This window comes from Oncorhynchus nerka, linkage group LG3 (genome assembly GCF_034236695.1).
Source record: "Oncorhynchus nerka isolate Pitt River linkage group LG3, Oner_Uvic_2.0, whole genome shotgun sequence".
NCBI classification, from domain to species: Eukaryota; Metazoa; Chordata; class Actinopteri; order Salmoniformes; family Salmonidae; genus Oncorhynchus; species Oncorhynchus nerka.
In genome coordinates, this window is record NC_088398.1 from 57943846 (window position 1) to 57968529 (window position 24684).

The following is a 24684-nucleotide window of genomic DNA, read 5'->3' on the forward strand; positions in this document are numbered from 1 at the left end:
TCTATCTGGAGATCAGTGTGAAGACGTATGTAAATTATGTAAGAGGCATGTATTCATGCATATTGTATACTGTGTGTGATAATGACAGGGTCTTGAATTAATTCTTGCAAGTATGTTCAAAATGATCCTTGAATTGATCTGTATTAACGATCACCTGCTTGGTGTCGAAAAATGGCAGCGATTCAAACATTTTATGAACTGGCTGATGTTCTTTAATCACAGGTGTTCAGTTTAGACGGCACCCGATGTTTTTAAGTGGACAATGTGTGGCTCAGTCGGTAGAGCATGGAGCTTGAAACACCAAGGGTCATGGATTGGATTCCAGCTGGGGCCAGCCATACGTAAAATGTATGCACGCGTGACTAAGTTGCTTTGGATCAAAGCATATGCTAAATTATAAGGACACTGCCATGCATTGCTCTGGTGTATTTCCCCTCTAACCTGTTTCAATATAGTGCAAACAAGTTCAATATACTGTATAATATTTAGTAATAAATCAAGTACAATTGAACTGTTGAAAGGTTTTTAATATGTTGTCTTATTCTTTTTACCCCCCCCCCTCAAAAATAGGTTGCACTAATACAAAATAGGTTGCATCAAATGCAAATTTCACACATTTTCTTGACATTACCAGTCTTACATTGATAGAAAGAAACCTTCATATATACACTACTTCTGCAAGCAGAGCTTTGTACTGTTATTGTTCCAATACAACCACTGAACCATTTCTAAGAAAGACATTTCATTGGGTGATATAAAACATACATTTTATGCATAAAATGTATACATTGAGAGGCACAGAACTATGGCAGAGGATGAGATTGATGAGTCCAATTTACAACTGGCTTATGAACAGTATGACTACAGCGTAGGCTCTGTTTCAACGTTCACACTAGCACACTACTTAGAATGAAGTTCTGGACATGTACTTGTAGTATGCTAGTATGGACATTGGAATGTAAGCCTACTATATTTCCTTTTTGAATAACGTCAGTCCAGCTATCTCTGTCTACGTGGGGAGCTATCCCTGCTCCGTTCCTCATTTCTCCTGGGTTCTCTGTATCTGTCAGAGTGATGGCGGTTCTCCTTGTCCGCCCGCTCTGCTTGCTGCTCCACCCCGTTCCTGGAAGAATCCATGTTTTTCTCCTTGCGGCTGCTCTTCTCCCGTGACTTTGACCTCTCTCTGTTTCTGTACCTGGCTGGTTCCTTCTCTTTCTCAGGGCTGTGGTGTCTGACTCTGTCATGGTCAGCCTGGTCAACCTGGGGTGCTTGGCGTTTCCCATCATATTTCCCCCCATCGTCCCGGTTGTGCCTGCGGGACTCTGGATGTCTGTCACTGTCCTCGTAGTCTCTGCCTCTGTCAGGCCTGCCACGAGGCTGCTCCTCATCTTGGTGCCCCCCACGGTCGCGGTGGGGTCTCTCATACGTGGGTTGCGGCGCGTCTTCTTCTCGACCCCTGTGGCGAGAGAATTTGTGGTGGTCCTCAGGCTCTGGTCTACTCCCACCGCGCTTCGCCGCCTCCTCCTCATCGCTACTGCTGTCATCGCGGCGACGGTTGTCGTTTCTCGGACTCTTATTGGGCCGTTCCTCCAGAGGTGACTTCTGATTTGAGGAGGTATTTTTGGAAGAAGCCTTAGACTTGGTCATCTTGTCTTTCTTCTCGTCTTTGTCACTCTTCTTATTTTTTCTCTGGCCCTTGCTCTTCTTACGCCTCGAGTCAGAATCTGTAAAACAGTAAGTACGTCTTAGAAGCACGAGATAATTCCAGATTTTGAACCTAAATAAATCCAGAAGCATGCAGCACACCACATTGCAATCCCATAGAGCGAGACATTATATATGCTGTAAAATAAAATAGAAAGACAAGAAAAATCACCCAATGACAGTCTGTCATCGCCCAACATCTGCACACACAGATTGTCCGCCAAATGGCACCATATTCCATATATAGTGCACTTCTAGGCCCTGTAGGTCCTGTTCAAAAACAGTGCACTAAATAGGAAATAGGGTGCGATTTCGGACACAACCTGTGTGTGCAGACAATGTGTGGCGATGACAGACTGCTTTTAGCAGGTGCCTGGAGTGCCCTACTCTGCCATGTTAACATGTCACTCTACCCTACAGAGAGCAGGCCAGGGACACCCAACACCACACCAGTCAAACAGTCACCAGACTGCCAGAGCACTGACTGCAGGGAGGGTGTATTTGTGTGTGTGTGGCCATTGCAGGGACTGACTGACTGTCTTTACATGCATGTTTTTCATAGATATTTGCATACAAACACACAGGATGAATGGTAAATAGCCACATCAACATCACAGCAGGAAACACCTCTAGTATCTCAAACAGGCTTGATATCATGTTCAGGACAATTGAGAACCAACAGAAGCTCAGAGGACATTTCAGTGCAAGGTCATTTCAGAACTATTTATTTGATGTGAAAGCAGGGATTGTGTAGAGAACATCTTTCTCCAGGACAATTTCTGCTCTCTTCTCAAATAGGACATTTCAAGTTCTGCTCTGACAGACATTTTTCTTTAATTGAATAAGTGAATACAGACAGGTCCTCGGTTGGCTGTGGTTGCATGTCATCAGCAAGGGACTGACACGAAAAGCCATCTTAATGTCCCACAATCAAACAAGAGGTTGCCTAAACAGGTCTTTGGATAAAAACCTTTGCAAAATGGAATTTGGGGAGAAGCATTTTCCAGGGAAACAGTGAAGTCCTTCAAACATCCAAGTTTCATTTCAATAGAGCTGGTCAATTAAAATAATTAGCATGCCGAGTGAGAGGGGCTGAGTACAACACAGTGACATTCTTCAAGGTGAGGCAAGCAATGACCCATAACCCAGGCGCGCGCACACGCACACAGGCAACAGGCTGTGCCACCCTCACATCAGGGACAGGACCTCCCCGACACAACACAGCACAACACAGGCATTATAATTAGGTAGAGGTGAATGTGGAGGGCAGACAGTTAATAAATACTAAACTATCGAAGGATGAATTAAAGGACAAGCACTTTGAATTCCTCAGAAATAATTCAGATATTGCTGTTAGAAGAGGGCTGGTTGTAAATGGATTGCAACTACCTAAGTGTTTCAATAAAAAGCCTAGTTAGGGTAGCCTGGTCCCAGATCTGTTTAAACTGCTGTTTGTGCTGACAATGACCAAAGTCAATACAGTATAAGAAACAGCTCTGGGACCAGGCTACTGTAAGGGTGGTAAAATGACTGTACCTGAGCTGCTGCTGGATGAGGAGGAGTCACTGGAAGAGTCAGAGCTGTCACTGTTGCTGCTGTCACTGTCTGAGGAGGACGAGTCAGAGGACGAGTCAGTGTCAGACGACTCCACTTCCTGGTTCTGGGTCATGATAATCTTGGGGGCGTTCTTTAGATGCTCACGGAGCTCATCCCTGTGGTAATGAAGAGGAGAGATAGAGCAGGAGAGAGAGCGAATGAAAGGAGAGAGAAGGAGCGAGTGGAAATTATGACACTGGCAAGAGATCACAGGAGGCTGGTTACGCAATACACCAGCCTGTTATAGAGGCCAAGGTTGTGGGTTCAAATCACACAGGGATCACAACACAGAAGGTTGGTGGCACCTTAATTGGGGAGGACTGCCCTATAAAATCAGTTTTATTTTTAAATACATTTCGTTGATGACCTATAAGTTCAATACATTTTCGGATATTGTTGAATTCCGTTTTTGTTGTGTGGATTAAGTGATTCAGTCTGCGTTCTCCGTATCAGATTTTATAGTGCCCTAGTAACGGCCGGAGCGGAATGAGTTGAATGGTATCAAATACATTAACATATGGTTTCCATTAGTTTGATGCGATTCTATTCACTCTGTTCCGGACATTATTACGAGCCTTCCTCCCCTCAGCATCCTCCTGTAGATCACAAACATACATCAAATCTACGCACACATTGAGCCGTCGCTTGGGATGAAAGCATCTGCTAGGTGGCACGTACTATCATATTATTAGGATGGAGGCACTTACGTAAGTCCACCCAGGCCGATAGAGGTGAAGAAATTAATGGCGAATCTGGTGTTCCTGGGGTTGTCACGAGGAAAAAGACCCTCAAAGAAAGGCTGCAGCGTCCTGGAAGACACAGAAAAGACCAGAAGCAGAAAATAGAAAAAAAAGTCATTTTCCATTCAGTTAAATTAATTCAACTTTATTTTTCCTTTCATGGGCAATAAAGAAAAACAGAGCCAGACAACAAATATCAAGATTGACTTACATATCCTTGAGTCGTTCATTGAGCCTGGGAAGTCCCATATAGGCACAGAGCTCCTGAAACAAGATCTTGACGAAGATACGACTGGATGAGGTGGTGGTGTCCTCACTGACTTTAATACATTCCAGCACCTGAGAGAGAAAAACCCAGACGGTGTAACTAGATTAGTAGCGGTTTAAAGGAAATCAAATCACCAACCCCAAAAAATCTTGGCTGACCGAAAGTCTTAAGGTTATTTCGGCCTATCGATTGGTTGAAATGTTTAAACATGTATTATTCCATATAGACACACCCTATGTATTTTAATAAAATCAACTATATGCTTCTGATTCTGTTTGATTAAATAAGACAGAAATTACTCAAGAGGGAGTCAGAGATCAAGATAACCCTTAACCCGACTATCCTCCTCCCGCTCCTGCTAGCTTTCGCAGATTCTGCCATTACTCTCCTGAAGTTGCCGGTAACAGGCTACACGAGGAGTCGGCAACCTTTGTCATGTGGCATGCCAATTTATCTGAACATTTCCACCAATCAACGTGCCAGTTATGGTTTTCATATGCACATTTTCTTCTAACAATTAAATGTATAATAACGCCATCGTATCTCAAAATCATTGTCATGTGGTTAATTAAAATGTATTCAAATCTGAATGAAAATGATAAAGCTAAAATGTTGCATCTATTGCCAACTATGTAAAAAATATCCTACATAAAGCCCTTTATTTTATTTTATTGCAGCCTGCAGGTAGAACAAAAATATTCTGATAAAAAAACATAAAATCACACTGGCTACACATGGCCTGTCTGCAACGAACTTGAAACATTGTATAAACTATAAACTTTGGTCCAGCCGTGCCAGTGAGCTCGGGACAGACACAGCTTTAGGCTATTTTCCATAAGGGATAAGAGGTCATCAGGTAGACCTATTTAAAAAAATAAAGTTTCCACTGGATCAGAGCATGACATTTTCCCCTTTCACGCTCAGTGATTATCGAAAGGCAGAGAGCTGGAAAGACCTTCCAAATACATTGAGTGTCATTCTCAATGGATGTTTAAAAAACAGACTCCACAGCTCATTAGTGGTAGTGCGTTAAGACAATTAGAAATAGCATCAGATCCCCAAATGAGCACATTTATATGCCTACATTTACATGCAGGCCAGGTAGCCAACTTCTATGCGCAATCAGGTGCCTGTCCTTACTCATCATTGACAGTAGCGCTTTCTCACAGGTGTAGCATAGGTTGTGCGCTCTGCAAGCAACGTGTCTACTGGCCATGAGTACGGTAAAAGACTAATAATATACTGAATGCATTAACAGAAATTACCATAACCAAACAAACATTGTAGATGAGAAATTACAGGAATTAACAGTAAATGTAGGCTACTAGTGGTGATATATATAGTGGAGAATAGACACTAAATCAAGGAAAACAATTCACACAATTAAGTTACGAAACAATGAATGTGCACAAATTGGCGGGAGAGCGCATTGGATAGACTTGCATTGTGCGGTATCTTGTGTGCCATAAAAAAATATATATATACAGTACCAGTCAAAAGTTTGGACACCTACCCATTCAAGGGTTCTTCTTTATTTTGACTATTTTCTACAATGTAGAATAATAGTGAAGACATAAAAATTAGGAAATAAAACATAATGGAATCATGTTGTAACCCAAAAAAGTGTTAAACAAATCCAAATATATTTTAAAATTAGTAGCCACCCTTTGCCTTGACAGCTTTGCACACTCTTGGCATTCTCTCAACCAGCTTCATGAGGAATGCTTTTCTAACAGCCTTGGTGTTCCCACATTTGCTGCTTTCCCTTCACTCTGCGGTCCAACTCACCCCAAACCATCTCAATTGGGTTGAGGTCAGGTGATTGTGGAGGCCATCTGATGCAGCACTCAATCACTCTCTTTCTTGGTCAAATAGCCCTTACACAGCCTGGATGTGTGCTTTGGGTCATTGTCCTGTTGAAGAACAATAGATAATCCCACTAAACTCAAACCAGATGGGATGGCGTATCGCTGTAGAAGGCTGTAGTATCCATGCTGGTTCAGTGTGCCTTGAATAAATCACTGACAGTGTCACCAGAAAAGTACCCCAACACCATCACCCCTCCTCCTCCATGCTTTACGGTGGGAACCACACATGCAGAGATCATCTGTTCACTTACTCTGCGTCTCACAAAGACACAGTGGCTGGAACCAAACATGTCAAATTTGTCTCCTATTCTCATTGGTGTCCTTTAGTAATAGTTTCTTTGCAGCAATTCGACCATGAAGGCCTGATACACGCAGTCTCATCTGAACAGTTGATGTTGAGATGTGTCTGTTATGTGAACTCGGAAGCATTTATTTGGGCTGCAATTTCTGAGGCTGGAAACTCTAACGAACTTATCCTCTGCAGCAGAGTTAACTCTGGGTCTTCCTTTCCTGTGGTGGTCCTCATGAGAGCCAGTTTCATCATAGCACTTGATGGTTTTTGCGACTGACCATGTCTTAATGGACTGTCGTTTCTCTTTGCTTATTTGAGCTGTTCTTGCTATAAAATGGACTTGGTCTTTTACCAAATAGGGATATCTTCTGAACACCACCCCACACCTTGTTACAACACAACTGATTGCCTCAAACACATTAAGAGATGGTTTGGGATGAGTTGGACCGCAGCTGTACATTTCAATGAAACATGATGAAGCCCCAAAATTGCCCTCGCTAGAAGCCTGTGTTTCAGACATAAGGAAGTGGAAGGCTGCAAACTTTCCACTTTTAAACTCGGACAAAACAGAGATGCTTGTTCTAGGTCCCAAGAAACAAAGAGATCTTCTGTTGAATCTGACAATAAATCTTGATGGTTGTACAGTCGTCTCAAATAAAAATGTGAAGGACCTCTGCGTTACTCTGGACCCTGATCTCTTTTGACGAACATATCAAGACTGTTTCAAGGACAGCTTTTTTCCATCTACGTAACATTGCAAAAATCAGAAACTTTGTCCAAAAATGATGCAGAAAAATTAATCCATGCTTTTGTTACTTCTAGGTTAGACTACTGCAATGCTCTACTTTCCGGCTACCCGGATAAAGCACTAACACTTCAGTGCTAAATACGGCTACTAGAATCCTGACTAGAACCAAAAAATGTGATCATATTACTCCAGTGCTAGCCTCCCTACACTGGCTTCCTGTTAAGGCAAGGGCTGATTTCAAGGTTATACTGCTAACCTACAAAGCATTACATGGGCTTGCTCCTACCCATCTTTCCGATTTTGTGCTGCCAAACATACCTAGAAGTACACTACGGTCACCAGACGCGGGCCTCCTAATTGTCCCTAGAATTTCTAAGCAAACAGCTGGAGGCAGGGCTTTCTCCGATAGAGCTACATTTTTATGGAATGGTCTGCCTACCCATGTGAGAGATTCAGACTCGGTCTCAACCTTTAAGTCTTTACTGAAGACTCATCTCTTCAGTGGGTCATATGATTGAGTGTAGTCTGGCCCATGAGTGTGAAGGTGAACGGAAAGGCGCTGGAGCAACGAACCGCCCTTGCTGTCTCTGCCTGTCCGGTTCCCCTCTCTCCACTGGGATTCTCTGCCTCTAACCCTATTACAGGGGCTGAGTCACTGGCTTACTGGTGCTCTGCCATGCCGTCCCTAGGAGGGGTGCGTTACTTAAGTGGGTTTAGTCACTTACGTGATCTTCCTGTCTGGGTTGGCGCCCCCCCTTGGGTTGTGCCGTGACGGAGATCTTTGTGGGCTATACTCGGCCTTGTCTCAGGATGGTAAGTTGGTGGTTGAAGATATCCCTCTAGTGGTGTGGGTGCTGTGCTTTGGCAAAGTGGGTGGGGTTATATCCTGCCTGTTTGGCCCTGTCCGGGGGTATCATCGTATGGGGCCACAGTGTCCTCCCGTCTCAGCCTCCAGTATTTATGCTGCAGTAGTTTATGTGTCGGGGGGCTCGGGTCAGTCTGTTATATCTGGAGTACATCTCCAGTCTTATCCGGTGTCCTGTGTGAATTTAAGTATGCTCTCTCTAATTCTGATTTGAAGAAGCACATAAAAGTTCATGTGGAATTTAACAATCACACCTGTTAATTGTAATGCAGTCCAGGTGACTACCTCATGAAGCTGGTTGAGAAAATGCCAAGAGTGTGCAAAGCTGTCAAGGCAAAGGGTGGTTACTTTGAAGAATCAAAAACACTTTTTTGGTTACTACATGATTCCATAAGTGTCATTTCATAGTCTTGACATCGTCAGTTTGATTCTACAATGTAGAAAAAAGTCAAAATAAAGAAAACCCCTGGAATGAGTAGGTGTCCAAACTTGTGACTGATACTGTATATTTTCTACTGGTTATAAGTGCACCATATAGGGAATAGGGCGCCGTAGAGCGCAACAATACGTACACTCCACGGGACTGAGTCTGTGTACAAGAGATGGGCGAACATTCTAGCAACGTTCCTCAGTTTATTGGTCTCTAGGCGATGGATGGTTTCATACTGCTCCATGAAGATGGCCTCAAAACTCTCCATGTAGTCCTTCTTCAGCAGACAAAACCTCTGAGAAAATAACAGTCACGGTTAAAAATGTTAGTTGATCATAGAATAAAGTTGTTTTTAAACTTAGTGCTCTTGAAGGAGAGTGGTAAAGGCCACATTAGTGAACTGTACTACTGTACCCTAAAGCTTACCAACAAATGTAATTTCAAGGTTGATGAAATTCCCATTTTCCCCATGCAACATAAACAGATTTCAACTAAATAAAAGAATGTCTCAGGCATAAAAAAGTATTACATTTTAGTAATTTAGCAGACGCTCTTATTCAGAGTGACTTACACGAGCAATTAGGGTTAAATGCCTTGACAGATGTTTAATTCAGTCGGCTCGGGGATTCAAACCAGTGACCTTTCGGTTACTGGCCCAACGCTTCTAACCGCTAGGCTACCTGCCGCTACTATGAAATATACACTGCTCAAAAAATAAAGGAAACACTTAAACACAATGTAACTCCAAGTCAATCACACTTCTGTGAAATCAAACTGTCCACTTAGGAAGCAACACTGATTGAAAATAAATTTCACATGCTGTTGTGCAAATGGAATAGACAACAGGTGGAAATTATAGGTAATTAGCAAGACACCCCCAATAAAGGAGTGGTTCTGCAGGTGATAACCACAGACCACTTCTCAGTTCCTATGCTTCCTGGCTGATGTTTTGGTCACTTTTGAATGCTGGCGGTGCTTTCACTCTAGTGGTAGCATGAGACGGAGTCTACAACCCACACAAGTGGCTCAGGTAGTGCAGCTCATCCAGGATGGCACATCAATGCGAGCTGTGGCAAGAAGGTTTGCTGTGTCTGTCAGCGTAGTGTCCAGAGCATGGAGGCGCTACCAGGAGACAGGCCAGTACATCAGGAGACGTGGAGGAGGCCGTAGGAGGGCAACAACCCAGCAGCAGGACCGCTACCTCCGCCTTTGTGCAATGAGGAGCAGGAGGAGCACTGCCAGAGCCCTGCAAAATGACCTCCAGCAGGCCACAAATGCGCATGTGTCTGCTCAAACGGTCAGAAACAGGCTCCATGAGGGTGGTATGAGGGCCCGACGTCCACAGGTGGGGGTTGTGCTTACAGCCCAACACCGTGCAGGACGTTTGGCAAATTCGCCACTGGCGCCGTGCTCTTCACAGATGAAATCAGGTTCACACTGAGCACGTGACAGACGTGGCAGAGTCTGGAGACGCAGTGGAGAACGTTCTGCTGCCTGCAACATCCTCCAGAATGACCGGTTTGGCTGTGGGTCAGTTATGGTGTGGGGTGGCATTTCTTTGGGGGGCCACACAGCCCTCCATGTGCTCGCCAGAGGTAGCCTGACTGCCATTAGGTACCGAGATGAGATCCTCAGACCCCTTGTGAGACCATATGCTGGTGCGGTTGTCCCTGGGTTCCTCCTAATGCAAGACAATGCTAGACCTCATGTGGCTGGAGTGTGTCAGCAGTTCCTGCAAGAGGAAGGCATTGATGCTATGGACTGGCCCGCCCGTTCCCCAGACCTGAATCCAATTGAGCACATCTGGGACATCATGTCTCGCTCCATCCACCAACGACATGTTGCACCACAGACGGTCCAGGAGTTGGCGGATGCTTTAGTCCAGGTCTGGGAGGAGATCCCTCAGAAGACCATCCCCCACCTCATCAGGAGCATGCCCAGGCATTGTATGGAGGTCATACAGGCACGTGGAGGCCACACACACTACTGAGCCACATTTGGACTTGTTTTAAGGACATTACATCAACGTTGGATCAGCCACATTTGGACTTGTTTTAAGGACATTACATCAACGTTGGATTTAAATTTTGTGTGACTCCAAATCCAGACCTCCATGGGTTGATAAATTTGATTTCCATTGACAATTTGTGTATGATTCTGTTGTCAGAACATTCAACTATGTAAAGAAAAAAGTATTTAATAAGAATATTTCATTCATTCAGATCTAGGATGTGTTATTTTAGTGTTCCCTTTATTTTTTTGAGAAGTGTATATTGTGGTTATATTTTGTTATATTTCATATAATAAAACATGTAAAAATATATTAATTTGGTCTACTTACCCCTGCTAGAAGACCAAAGAACTTCTCGTATGTCCTCTGTTGGGCACAGCAGTCCAGAATCATGTTGCACAGCTCTTTCTGTTGAGAGAAGACACACAAAAATAGCTTTAATCTCTGGCACATGGACATAGAGAGGCGATTCTGGCCGAGCCAGGCAGGGCTGCACCTACGGGATATAGAAAATACCTTGTACTGGCCTGGAGTGGAGACCCATCTGTTACAACCTCCTGCAGTCAGCCAGAGGCTGCTTCTGAAATAGGACCCTATTCTCTACATAATGCCATTTGGGCCTGGTCAAATGTAGTGCGCTGTAGAAATAGGGTGCCATTTTGGACAGAGCTATTGTCTTTCCTCTCTCATTCTCCAACAATTATCACAGCCAAGCAGGTTATTGATTTCATAAGATTATATTTTCGATGAGGAAGCCAGCCTTGGGCGACCATGGGCTGCGGTATGATCAATCTTCACACTAACGTCCTGGACAGGCCATGACAAAATGACACTGGTAGTGAGGAGAGATAGGAGAAAGTAAATATATTGGGATAATAATAGGAGAACTATGATATGGAGATGGGAAAATGTATTTGTTATTTGTTTGACTAAAATATGAACACATTCAGATAACACAACACCTCAATGTCTCTCTCAGCACAGTTATTATAATAATGATGGGTATGAGGCTAGGCGCTATATGTATAGTTTGTTACGGAGAAGCCATTCTGTCTGGCGACGGTCTCGCTCTCTCTGCCACAGAGGAAGCCCTGGCAGAAGCATCAGGAGACTTATGTTGTTGTGTGATACAGAGATTGAAAGTGTGATGTTCACACAGTGTGCCCGATTCACACGCCGTCCATGCCTGGTAACACGATGGGAATGCAATGAGACTGCTGTCTGTCCCCCATCTCATCTCAGCTGCTTTCCACCCGGAGGACATTGAGGGTACCTCCCAAATGGCACCCTATTCCCTTGTTTAGGGATGGGCAACTTTGATCGGGTGGGGGCCACATGAAATCGTAACGCATCATGAGGGGATGCAGTGGTTTGTGGGTCTGCATACCCACATCCATACCCAAGTCCAACCTTGAAGTGGAAGCAGCAACAACAGCCTAGGTGCGAAGTGGTAGGTCACACAAGCACACAGAACGGGACCGCCGAGTGCTGAAATGCGTAGCACGCAAAAATGGTCTGTCCTCGGTTGGAACACTCACTACAGAGTTCCAAACTGCCTCTTGAAGCAACGTCAGCACAATAACTGTTAGTCGGGGGGCTTCAGGGAATGGGTTTCCATGGCTGAGCAGCTGTACACAAGCCTAAAATCACCACGTACAATCCCAAATGTCGGCTGGAGTGGTGTAAAGCTCACCGCCAGTGGAAACGCATTCTCTGGAGTGACAAATCCCGCTTCACCATCTGGCAGTCCGACGGACTAATATGGGTTTGGCGGACGCCAGGAGAACGCTACCTTCCCGAATGAATAGTGCCAACTGTAAAATTTGGTGTAGGCGGAAAAATGGTCTGGGGCTGTTTTTCATGGTTCGGGCTAGGCCCCTTAGGTCCAGTGAAGGGAAACCTTAACGCTACAGCATACAATGACATTCTAGATGACTCTGTGCTTCCAACTTTGTGGAAACAAATTTGTGTAAGGCCCATGCCTGTTTCAGCATTACAATGCACAAACAAGGATGCAAACTGCTGAGGGCCCAAAAGGGTGACTTTTTTTTGTTGTTGCACTGAAACATGCAAAAGAAATCCCTGATAGGGGGAAATGCAGGTTAACTAATTAAACAAAGAATATGATCTACATGATCAAGTGGTTAATGTGAACCTAACTCACAGCTAAAAAAAATAAAGAAAGCAATCCAATGTTATTTGTTGCCTAGACTTTACTGAAAATGACACGTCTTGAGAAAAAAAACAATAAACTACTATTGCAGTTAACCATGACAGCCTTTATAATAGAATGCTTGTGACCACACACATCTAAATATTGCACTTAGGAAATAAAACTTCTTAAAGTAGAAATATAATGAAACAAACAGGCATTCTATTTTCTCTCTATTATAGTAGCTAGTATAGCAGACATCGATCAAGTGCACATGGCTACGGATGCTGTGACTAGTAAGTTGGTTGCCTATTTCTTCAGTCATGTGCTGCGCTGCATTCTGTTATGTGAACAATTGGCTGAGAGTTGGATACAGACAGCGTTGCTCCAAATGCTCATCACTTGTTCACTTACAGCCAGTAGTGATCCAATGCCCCCCACTTTTCTAATTGGATCTACTCGAATCACGTAGGTCACCTATTTTGGATCCATAACGGTGAATTTCACCAAAAGGTGACTAGTTCACATCCCTGACAAAGCAAGGTACATAAAGAAATGGTTTGTAGAGATTGGTGTGGAAGAACTTGATTGACCTGCATGGAGCCCTGACCTCAACCCCATCGAACACTTTTGGGATGAATTGGAACGCCGACTGTGAGACAGGCCTATCATCAGTGCCCGACCTCACTAATGCTCATGGCTGAACGGAAGCAAGTGGAAGTACTTGGCGCCGAAGAGGATGGCTGAAGTTTCACATGCTCCTAACCAACTGTGCTATATTGTTCCTTTTTTTGCATTGTTTGTAACTTATTTTTTACATAATGTTGCTGCTATCGTCTCTTATGACCGAAAAAAAACTTCTGGACATCAGAACAGCAATTACTCACCACGAACTTGAAGCTTTTTCCTTTAAACGAGTTCGACGAGGATATAGTGCTTTCCCGGGAACAGGCCCAAATGCCAGTCATTTGCGTGAAGAAAAGAGAGGGGAAAGAGGACGCAGATTGGGCTATGCAGCTCAGCTGTAAAATACAGCTCAGCGTTAGTGTTACTTTTTGCTTTAGTTCATTTGGTAAATATTTTATTAAAACTCTTCAACTGCACTGTTGGTAAAGGGCTTGTAAGTAAGCATTTCACGGTAAGGTCTACGTGTATTCGGCGCATGTGACAAATAAAGTTTGATTTGATGTCCCCACAACATGAGCAGCATCATACCCCCACAACATGATGCTGCGACCCCCGTGCTTCACAGTTGGGATGGTATTCTTCGGCTTGCAAGCCTCCCCCTTTCTCCTCCAAACATAATGATGGTCATTATGGCCAAGCAGTTCTATTTTTGTTTCATCAGACCAGAGGACATTTCCCCAAAAAGTACAATCTTTGTCCCAATGTGCAATTGCAAACCGTAGTCTCGCATTTTAATGGCGGTTTTGGAGCAGTGGCTTTATCCTTGTTGAACGGCCTTTCAGATTATGTAAATATAGGACTTGTTTAACTGTGGATATAGATACTTCTGTAACTGTTTCCTCCAGCATCTTCACAAGGTCCTTTGCTGTTGTTCTGGGATTGATTTGCACTTTTCGCACCAAAGTACGTTCATCTCTAGGAGACAGAACATGTCTCCTTCCTGAGCAGTATGACGGCTGCGTGGTCCCATGGTGTTTATGCTTAAGTACTATTGCTTGTACAGATGAACGTTGCTCCCAAGGATGAACTAGAATTGTGGCGGTCTACAATGTTTTTTTCCTGAGGTCTTGGCTGATTTCTTTTGATTTTCCCATGATGTCAAGCAAAGAGGCACTGAGATTGAAGGTAGGCCTTGAAATACATTCACAGGTACACCTCCAATTGACTCAATTGATGTCAATTAGTCTATCAGAAGCTTCTAAAGCCATGACATAATTTCCTGGAATTTTCCAAGCTGTTTAAAGGCACAGTCAACTTAGCGTATGTAAACTTCTGACCCCCTGGAATTGTGATACAGTGAATAAGTTGGAAAAACTACTTGTGTATTGCACAAAGTAGATGTCCTAACCAACTTGCCAAAACTATAGTTTGTTAACAAGAAATTTGTGGAGTGGTTGAAAAACATTTTAATGACTCCAAACTAAGTGTAAGTAAACTTCCGATTTCAAACTGTATCTGTTCTCCTTTAAAACGGAGGCAGACAGGCAGCGTTTCTGTGTGTCCACAGTCCAGTGAGCCGTGAGAAGAGAAACGGGCTATACTCTGCTGTGGCTGTGAATTGGTTGACAATCACTGCTTCAGTCATTAGCTTTTCTAATGTGTCTATACAATCACAGCTAAGATATTGAGCAGTCCATAAGCTCAAGGTCTCCGTAATTATCCTATCCACTTGGCTGTCGGTCCAAGGAATTCTCTAAATGAATGTGTACCCATAGCCTAGAATATGTGAATTATAGAATGTGTGTGTGTCCTTGTCCACCTGGTTGTGAGGGCAGAAACCTCCATCACTGACACTCCGAGTCCTTGCAGCTGGGTGGGTATTACTTGCTAAGGTCGGCTCTATAGGAAGTGTGAGGATTATATATGCAGACATAGAGAACTATTTCTATATGGTTCTCATAGAGAACTATGTCTATATGGTTCTGTGTGCATGCTTCCCAGCAGCATTAAAGAGTTCACTTTAAATAACATTTGGTTCATTACCATGAAAGCAGTTTGTGGACATGGAAAGACAGCAGTCATGCTTTGGGTTCATTTACTCAATTTCTTACCAAAAACCAATGCAGCTCTGACCATCCCTGCAGCTTACTACGGTATTTCTCTGGGCTGCAAAGAAAGTATTCAGCCTCTTTGCTATGAGATACGAAATTGAGCGCAGGTGCATCCTGTGTCCATTGATCATCCTTCAGATGTTTCTACAACTTTATTGGAGTCCACCTGTGGTAAATACAACTGATTGGAAGTGATTTGGAAAGGCACACACCTGTCTATATAAGGTCCCACAGTTGATATTGCATGTCCGACAAAAAAACAAGCCATGAGGTCGAAGGAATTGTCCGTAAAGCTCAGAGACAGGCTTGTGTCAAGGAACAGATCTGGGTAAGGGTACCAACAAATTTCTGCAGCATTCAAGGTCCCCAAGAAAAACAGCGGCCTCCATTATTCTAAAATGGAGTCAGTTTGGAAGCACTAAAACTCTTCCTAGAGCTAGCTGCCCTGCCAAACTGAGCAATTGGGAGAGAAGGGCCTTGGTCAGGGAGGTGACCAAGAACCTGATGGTCACTCAATGCGCTCCTCTGTGGAGATTGGAGAACCTTCCAGAAAAACAACCATCTCTGCAGCACTCCACCAATCAGGCCTTTACAGTACAGTGGACAGACGGAAGCCACTCCTCAGTGAAATGCACATGACAGTTGGCTTGGAGTTTGCCAAATGGCACCTAAAGACTCTCAGAACATGAGAAACAAGATTCTCTGGTCTGATGAAACCAAGATTGAACTCTTTGGCCTGAATGCCAAGCGTCACGTCTGGAGGAAACCTGGCACAATCCCTACGTTGAAGCATGGTGGTGATAGCGTCACACTGTGGGGATGTTTTTCAGCGGCAGGGACTGGGAGACTAGTCAGTAACGAGGGAAATATGAATGGAGCGAAGTACAGAGAGATCCTTGATGAAAACCTGCTCCAGAGTGCTCAGGACATCAGACTGGGGTCAAGGTTCACCTTCCAACATGTCAATTACCCTAACCACACAGCCAAGACAACACAGGAGTGGCTTTGGGACAAGTCTCAATATCCTCGAGTGGCCAGAGCCCAGACTTGAACCTGATCAAACATCTCTGGGGAGACCATAAAATAGCTGTGCAGCGACGCTCCCCATCCAACCTGACAGAGCTTGAGAGGATTTGCAGAGAAGAATGGGAGAAACTCCCCAAATACAGGTGTGCCAAGCTTATATATATTTCCATGTTTTTATTGCAATAAATTAGCAAAATATATATATATATATTTTTCCTTTGTCATTATGGGGTAGTGTGTAGATTGATGAGGAAAAAATACAATTGAATATATTTTAGAATAAGGCTGTGACCTAAAAATGTGGGAAAGGTCAAGGGGGCTGGAATACTTTCCGAAGGCACTGTAGATAAAGGCCAAAAGGGTCTCACTCCATGCTGCAGCATCATAGGAGGCTGAAAATGAAACAAATCCTACAAACTCTTAAATACAACAGCATAACATTTCTAAACCAACCCTAGACAATCGGAGACTCATCAGCCGAAAGACTAAACTGATAACATTGGTGTGCTTTCTTTTTTGTGTTCACAAGGTGAAGAAAAAAATCCTAGCTGAAATGTACATTTTTGCAATATATTTCACAGCAAGCGTACTTTTATTGAAGCATGTCATTCCGGTATGAGCAAGTAAAATGCATGTAAAACTTGTAAATCTCCATATAAACATTTAAAATATTTAAGAGCACAGATTCTGATTGATAAAGCGGGGCAGACAATCTCAATCTTTGTTTTTTTCTAGCAGAACAAACCTTCACGGTGAAGCATGGAGAGGCAGGCAGGGGTGCTGTGAACAATGAGAGACCTAGCTGTAGAAACGACTGACACTGATTCATTAATTAATTATTAATTCACTCCCCTTAAAAAAATGACATGTTAGCTCTCTCACTGCTGATAATAATAAAGGGCAATAATTAGGCCTGCTGTCAAGTCAGCTACATGGTGCCAGACTAGTAGACAGAAAGGTGATAGAACTGATAATCATCCACACACAGCTCATCTCCTTTATTAAGTTTGCGTCACAGTTCACACCACATAGAAATGAATGACTAATAAGCTGTGCAACTGTCATATAGGCCTATCTAGTAATATTGGCCTGGTGATGGTACTATGCTTAAAGGCTCATCCCAGTTATGACATTATACTATACATTGACACAGAGGACTGAAAGTCATTGAGGGTCAGTTTATCTGATCCAGATTAGCCTAAACCTAGTCCTGGACTAAACAGCATGATCAGTGGAAAAATCACCATTTCAAGTTCTTTCTAAGGAGCCCTGGAGCAGGCTTGATCGGAATCCAGGAAACTGTACTTCAACGTGGGTGGCAGGTAGACTAGCGGTTAAGAGCGTGTGGCCAGTAACCAAAAAGGCGCTGGTTAGAATCCCCAAGCAGACTAGGTAACAAAAAAATCTGCCTATGTGCCCTTGGTCCTGCAAGTCGCTCTGCATAAAATGTAGGGCTGTCCAACTCAAATAAATAATCATCTTGGTCGACCGAGAGTCCTCCTGTTTTTTTAACCTTATTTTTCCATATATTGGACACAATCCTATGTGTTTGAATATAATCAAATACATATGCACCGAGCTTGTCTGATGTTTTAAGCACACTGTTAGATTAAATCATTGAGAAACAAATGACCCAAAAAAAGAGCCCGACGGTCACACTTAAAAAATGACGAGTGAATGTGTGACTGGCGCACGTTGTCTCACTCTCCTCTCTACTGCAGCAAAAGGGCACCAGAGCAAGTGTTTATTGCGCCGTCCATGCTGAAGCTGCACCATTTCAGGGATTTAGTTTCTTACTTGTTTCTGACTGATAAGTTCTGTCACTGATATCGTCTATTTGTTTGGGAAAAACCTTCCCTCAACCCTTGCTCTCTTTATGTGAAACATGTACACATCTCATGCATGTGAAACATAGGGCCTGACCTATAGTCGATCATAAATCACATAAATAAATTGGTCATAAATTCAGAACACAGTAACAAGTGACAGCAAAATGGATGCGGAGGATGTGAAAAAGGAACTTGAAACAGGCAAATGTTTACTGGTTGTTCAGGAGGGAAAGGGGAAGTCAGACTTATTTGTGGAAACTACTAGAGATCAAGATAAAGGAGGGTATAGGAGCAAGCTTTCCGTGAGTATTGTGTGCCAAACAGTAGCTCTTAGATTACAATATCATAAATAAATAAGTGTACCAGAGTCTGTTCTGACGAAAAAAAATATATAAAGCCTTTATTATAGCAGAAAAGGAACAGTTGCTCGCATTCGTGAATTGCATGAATGTCTCGTATGCCGTGATGGCATGAACAAATTAATGATTGATTGATACAGTAGCTTAGAAATTGAAATATAGGCCTAAGTAAGTTACAGTATTTAGACTAAACAGGCCTACAGCTAGGAGGTGGTTATACAAAGATACTATACAAAGCCTACTCATAACGACATTACTTATTATTATAATGATTATCATAATAACAATTGTAATAATAACAATAAGGAAATCAAGAAAAGGGAGGATATAGGAGCAGGAGCTGCATGCATATGCATGACAAACAGGTTCTGTTAGATTATTATATTCTTCTGCCTGTTTGGAACAGTGTAAACACTAAATAAATTAAATGTAATACCAGTCTGTTCTAACGAAAACAATTGTAAAGCCTTTATTATAGCATTGCAAAGATTTAAAAAAACAGACGAATCTGTGAAATTGCTTTATCCAACATTTTGCCGTTGCATGAGGCTTGGTGATCAAGGAATCAGTAAGCTATTAAAACACACACACTCAAAAAGGGAACAAAGCAATGTCTTATTTCTGTAGATATATATATATATATATATATGGATGATTTATAAAGCCAGGTACATTTAACAGTTATTAATTATAGACCTAATTAAGTTGGGGTTACCTCTCTCCTCAACTTTCTTAGACAATTAGGCTAAGGCAAGGGCTGTTTCCTCGTCTCTGCCACATTGCTCTCAATCCCAATATTTTTTTAAATTTTACCTTTATTTAACTAGGCAAGTCAGTTAAGAACAAATTTTTATTTTCAATGACGGCCTAGGAACAGTGGGTTAACTGTCTGTTCAGGGGCAGAACGACAGATTTGTACCTTGTAACCTTCCGGTTACTAGTCCACCGCTCTAACCACTAGGCTACCCTGCCGCCCGATGTTTACGCCCCGATGGTTATGATGGTTACCTTTGCTATTATGCACATAGCAACATACAGAAAGTTGCCAATTCTACCGCGCACTGAAGAATGTCCGCGGTTCTGAAACAGTGACCGTATCCAACGCAGGAGAAAGCACGTGTTATAAAATAGTACTCGATTTATTAGTGTTGCTTCATTATTTTTTACATAATATAACGATATACAACTTCAGTATCACATGTCTTAGGGTAGGGCTCTCCAACTCGGTTCCTAGAGAGCTACTCTCATGTAGGTTCACTCCAACCCCAGTTGTAACTAACATGATTCATTTTATCAACCAGCTAATTAGAATCAGGTGTGCCAGATTGGGGTTGGAGCAAAAACCTACAGGACAGTAGCTCTCCATGAACAGGGTTAGAGAGCCCTGTCTTAGGGTGATGGAAAGTGCCATCCACAATGTATTAGTCCACTGAGACAGGTGTCTTGTGCACCATGACAAAATAAATCTTGGGTGATCAACAGCCTATCGACGAAATGGGGTCAGCCCTACTAAAATGTAAATGTAATTACATCATCAAGAGAGGATACAGAGCAACCACAATTATTGTGTTCCCCTCCAGTCTAATGACCTTGCGTTTCAGCCAGACAGGATCTGCCGAATATGTAGGTCAACCTGTTTAAAATCGGGTTTAAGTGTCTTGTCCCTAAATGACAGCACCGTGTGAACAGCTCATCAGCACTCAGTCACTAGTCACACCTCACGTAAAGACCTTCGTCTACGCATTTAATACAAAGACCTTTCTCCATCTTCTTCCATCTCTAATTATCTGTGACTGCTACGGTAACAAAGATAGGGGAAAGGATAGTAGGCAAGAGTGAAAGAGAGAAGGGGAGAAAGAGACCCCCAAAAAGACTGCGCAAGAAAAATGAAAACTCAGCAAAAAAAGAAACGTCCCTTTTTCAGAACCCTTTCTTTCAAAGATAATGTTGATAAAGAAGCGGTGATCAAAACACAGCCATAGGTTCAGAGAACATGCTCATTAAAATACCACGTTACAAATACATGAACCAAATAGTCTCGTATTTCATTTATTCACGAGCCAAAGAAATAAATACAAGCTTAAGAATAACAGTATAGCTATAGTACTATATGAATACAGCTGTAAACTTCATTATGCACAACTCTTTTCCTGCACTAAATACCTAGATGGGCACAAACTAAGGAATTATTTGGATGTTAAAAGTGACCTAGTAGTAAGCTCACAAAAACAGCCATTTGATATGTTATACAACTGCTGGCCCTGTGGCTATACAGCACAGTGTACCCATGATATACACCTCAGTGATTCCTTTATAAAGCAGGGAAAAGACAGATGTATCAAAGACGCCTGGGTATATTTTCTTTCACTATTTACTTACACATCATAGCTTTATTTTCAACACTTATTTCTTATGGAAGTAGCCAACTTACAATTGCATAAGAGACTAGATATATTGCAGAGTACAGGTACATGAGAGCGAACAGATAATATTATTTCCACCCACAAACATGTGTACTGTAGGCTGGCCACGAGAAAACATGACCTATCGCACAGCTATTTTAAGGTAACATAAATCACAGGCAGTAAATCACTGCGTTGCATTACATAAAACGTGTAGGTGCATTACCGGTGTGTAGGATGTCTCTAAACCTCTCCGCTCTACTGGGGTTCTACTGTAAAGACTACAAGATATTGAAGCGTGTTATTACAATGTCCACAACTGGCACAGTTAAAAATGGGACACTTCGGGGAAACAAACTACTTTATCGGCTAAATCACAGTGGGGAACACCCAGTTCCTAAACGAGGGCTAGCTTTGTCCTGGCGAAGACGCAAAACAAGGAAATGAAGATGATAGCAGACCAGAAACTATTTAGATGAAGCTAAAAGTTTCGATAAACAGCTCTGGAAGCTCTTTGGATTAGATGGTCATGATATGTCAGTCTGGCAGCTAGGGGGAAAGTATACTGGTGGAAGGGTATTGGGAGGAGAAGTATTGTAACCTACCGTTTGGCTGTCAGGAAAGTCCATCTTGATCAATTTGTGGGCACACTCCTCAAAATCCAAACTGTTGAAAGAAGAGAAACATGTATTCACTATTCACCATGACTTAATAAGACAATAATAATTAGCCAATAACTGCATAAGTTTGCATTATCATATTCCAAACATCTTTATCATGCCATATGGACTAGGACAGAGTGTCCAGGCACTAGGCAGGGTTATGTCTTTGCTTGGATGGAATTTTAACTTATCACACAGAAAAAATACACTTTATCTGCCCTCATGTTTATTTTAGAAGTACATTCAGTACGCATTTAGACTTTATATATCCATAAACAAACACGGGGAAAATGTCTTATTTTGTTGTTTGATCACTTTGGAAAATTCCATCCAACACAACTGCATTTAGGAAGCAGGCAAGACTGCATTCTGCAGACATGGTGTAAAACTGTGGTAAACACCACGGACCTCTCATTTCATTCATACATTTCCACCAGCATTCTGCATCTCTTCTCTAACCGCTGACAAACCCAGACAGACACACTGCTGAGCCAACTGTCGGTCCACGTGTTCCAAAACCACACAACACTCTAGAAAGCTGTCCTGACCATTTCATTTACCACGACTAGACTGGGGAATTCTGATGGGACGGTGTTAAAACAGAGGTTGGATAATTATATAGCCTTCTTCAATACGGTTATATAGCCTTCTTCAATACGGTTATATAAGTTATATAGCCTTCTTCAATACGGTTATATAGCCTTCTTCAATACACGTGACATGTCATACATGTTATTATATCACATTCATAAAGGACAATTTGTATAAGCTCCTTTTGAAAGAGACACTGATCTGCGTGGAACTCCACAGGTTATGCATCAAACCGGCTATATTCATGCATCCGTAGAGGTAAAAAAGTAGAGAGCAAGTCCTCATCGAATTTCCTATGTAATCACTTATCAGGGTTCCTAAAGTTCAGTCCTGTCTCCATGTTGATGCTACTGCCTTTCTACCAGCTGGAACAGAAACCCTTCTCACACTACAGAGCCAAACCCAGATAGGCCAAGTGGAGTTGAACTGGGCCAATGTGAGCCAAAAATAGCTATGTGAAAAGGCTAAGAGAGAACAAGGACCACAGCACTACCTCTTTCAGATTGAGTACAGTGTGGCTATTTATCACACGGAGACAGACAAGCCGGCCAGTCAACGGAAACTGATTTGAGTATATGGCAGAAATTATGGTAGAATTATTGAAAATGTGACAAACTAGGCTATGACAAACTACTTACCTTTACTGGAAGGCCACAAATATGCCAAATGTCTATGTCCCCATGCTTATACAAAGGTGCATTGCAGTATGCAAACACATGTAATACAAATATGTGGGAGGCCTACACTGCACATACAAATACTCAGCCTGTCTATTAGTGGCCTGAAGACATTTAATTCAGAAACAAGGTAAAAGACTGCAAACACGTATAACCTCTTATCTGAAAGGGCTTAAGAGAAGAGGAGCTTTCAGCATCATCATCAACATATGACTGGTAACTGACTGGCCCTGAGGTAGTATGTCTGAGACAGTTGATGGCTATGCACTCTGCTCTTCCAAACATTGCGGTGTGTCTGAGAGTAAGTGGATTGCTCTGCAGTGTGCCATCCTTCCACCTGCAACGTCTTGAGAGCAAGTCTGCTCTGTTCTCTCCTTCCTACACCCTACATCAGCTGGAAAAAGACCAGCTCAGATTTAGAGAAGCAGAAACTAAGAAAAATAGCAAAAAATGGTTGCCATTCTCTTGGACCTCTATGGCCAGGTTTTACTCATTAAGCAGAAAATGGAAGAAACTGTGATTGGACTACCTGGACAAATGTATTGTTATAGTGTGCTTTAATGAAAAAGACCCAGCGCAAAGAGAGAAAACATCCCAAAAAGATGAAACTAGAGCATGGTGCATTCTGATCTTAGACTTCAGCAGGGCTGCTGCATATGAATGAATAGCCTTGCTGCAGCAGTCTCCCTAACAGCAATGTTTTAGCTAGTCACTAAAACACCCCCGTCTCTCTGGACAATGACAAGTCTGTTCCTCTTCAAATCTAACCCAACATCCCTTAACACAATGCTATTAAATTCTGCTCTGCAGAAGTATGTGCCTTTGAAAACTTAACCCTAATAAAACGTTTTATGCCAATTAATTATGAATGCGTGCAAAACACAAACGTTCATTCAATTAAGAGAAAAACAACATTCAGCAAATACAGCTTTAAATACACTGCATTCCAGACTTGTCTATCTGCCGTGGACATGCAGTGCTTTTCAGCCATCTAGGTTTGTCCCAGAGGAAAAGTCTACTGCCCCATTTCTCCTGAAAACATCCCTGGATCTGGACCCTTTCCCATTCTGTTCTGTGGTTTGGCAGTTCTAGTTTACTTTTCTTAACAGAAAAACCACATTCAGGCAGCACGGACACACAAAAAATAAGATGGATTTCAATAAGGGTAATTGAGTCATATCAGTGAATCATTGCAAAAAGTATAGCTAACTTGCAGATGCACTCTGCATTCACCCTATAAAACCTGTGAAAGAGTGAAAATCTGCATTTATCAAAATTAAAATGCACCAAAAAGTTTTTTGGGGCCAAAGCAGGCAGTAAGTTATGTGCAGAATAATTTGTATGGGGTATGCAATGTAAGTAGTGTAAAAACGTTGTCAGCCAAGCTAGCAGAATGATGCTGAAATTTGGAGCGAGAGGCAAATTGAGGGTTCATTTGAATTTCAAAATGTGATCATTTCACCACTTCGCCTGACTTGGGAGGGCTCAGTGACCGCTGGCAAACATTACAGCACGTCTAATCCTTTTCACACACACACACTGAGGTTATAGGAAACACACCATGCTAACCAGATCCTGATAACGGATAAGAAACAGAGGATGGGCTGCACAATTCATTTAATTTTAATAGAAATTGCGACGTTGACATGTGTAATATGCAAATCGCAATGTCTTTGACGTCACTATCCAGTCACCCTCACTTTCATGCAGCTGCTTGCTTCCGACA

General features: G+C 42.5%; 1 protein-coding gene across 1 annotated transcript in view; it reads right to left on the reverse strand.

Annotated features, from left to right (window-relative positions):
• Positions 1-506: 506 nt before the first annotated feature.
• Positions 507-24684, reverse strand: part of LOC115111403 (pre-mRNA-splicing factor CWC22 homolog) — a 50998-nt gene continuing 26820 nt past the window's right edge. The window contains exons 14-20 of the mRNA XM_029637421.2: positions 21634-21694; positions 10853-10930; positions 8654-8806; positions 4252-4379; positions 4008-4109; positions 3241-3416; positions 507-1724 (exon numbers count right to left, since the gene is read on the reverse strand). Coding sequence (XP_029493281.1) covers positions 1000-1724; positions 3241-3416; positions 4008-4109; positions 4252-4379; positions 8654-8806; positions 10853-10930; positions 21634-21694 — 1423 coding nt within the window. The 3' untranslated portion in view covers positions 507-999. The remainder of the gene's footprint in view (positions 1725-3240; positions 3417-4007; positions 4110-4251; positions 4380-8653; positions 8807-10852; positions 10931-21633; positions 21695-24684) is intronic.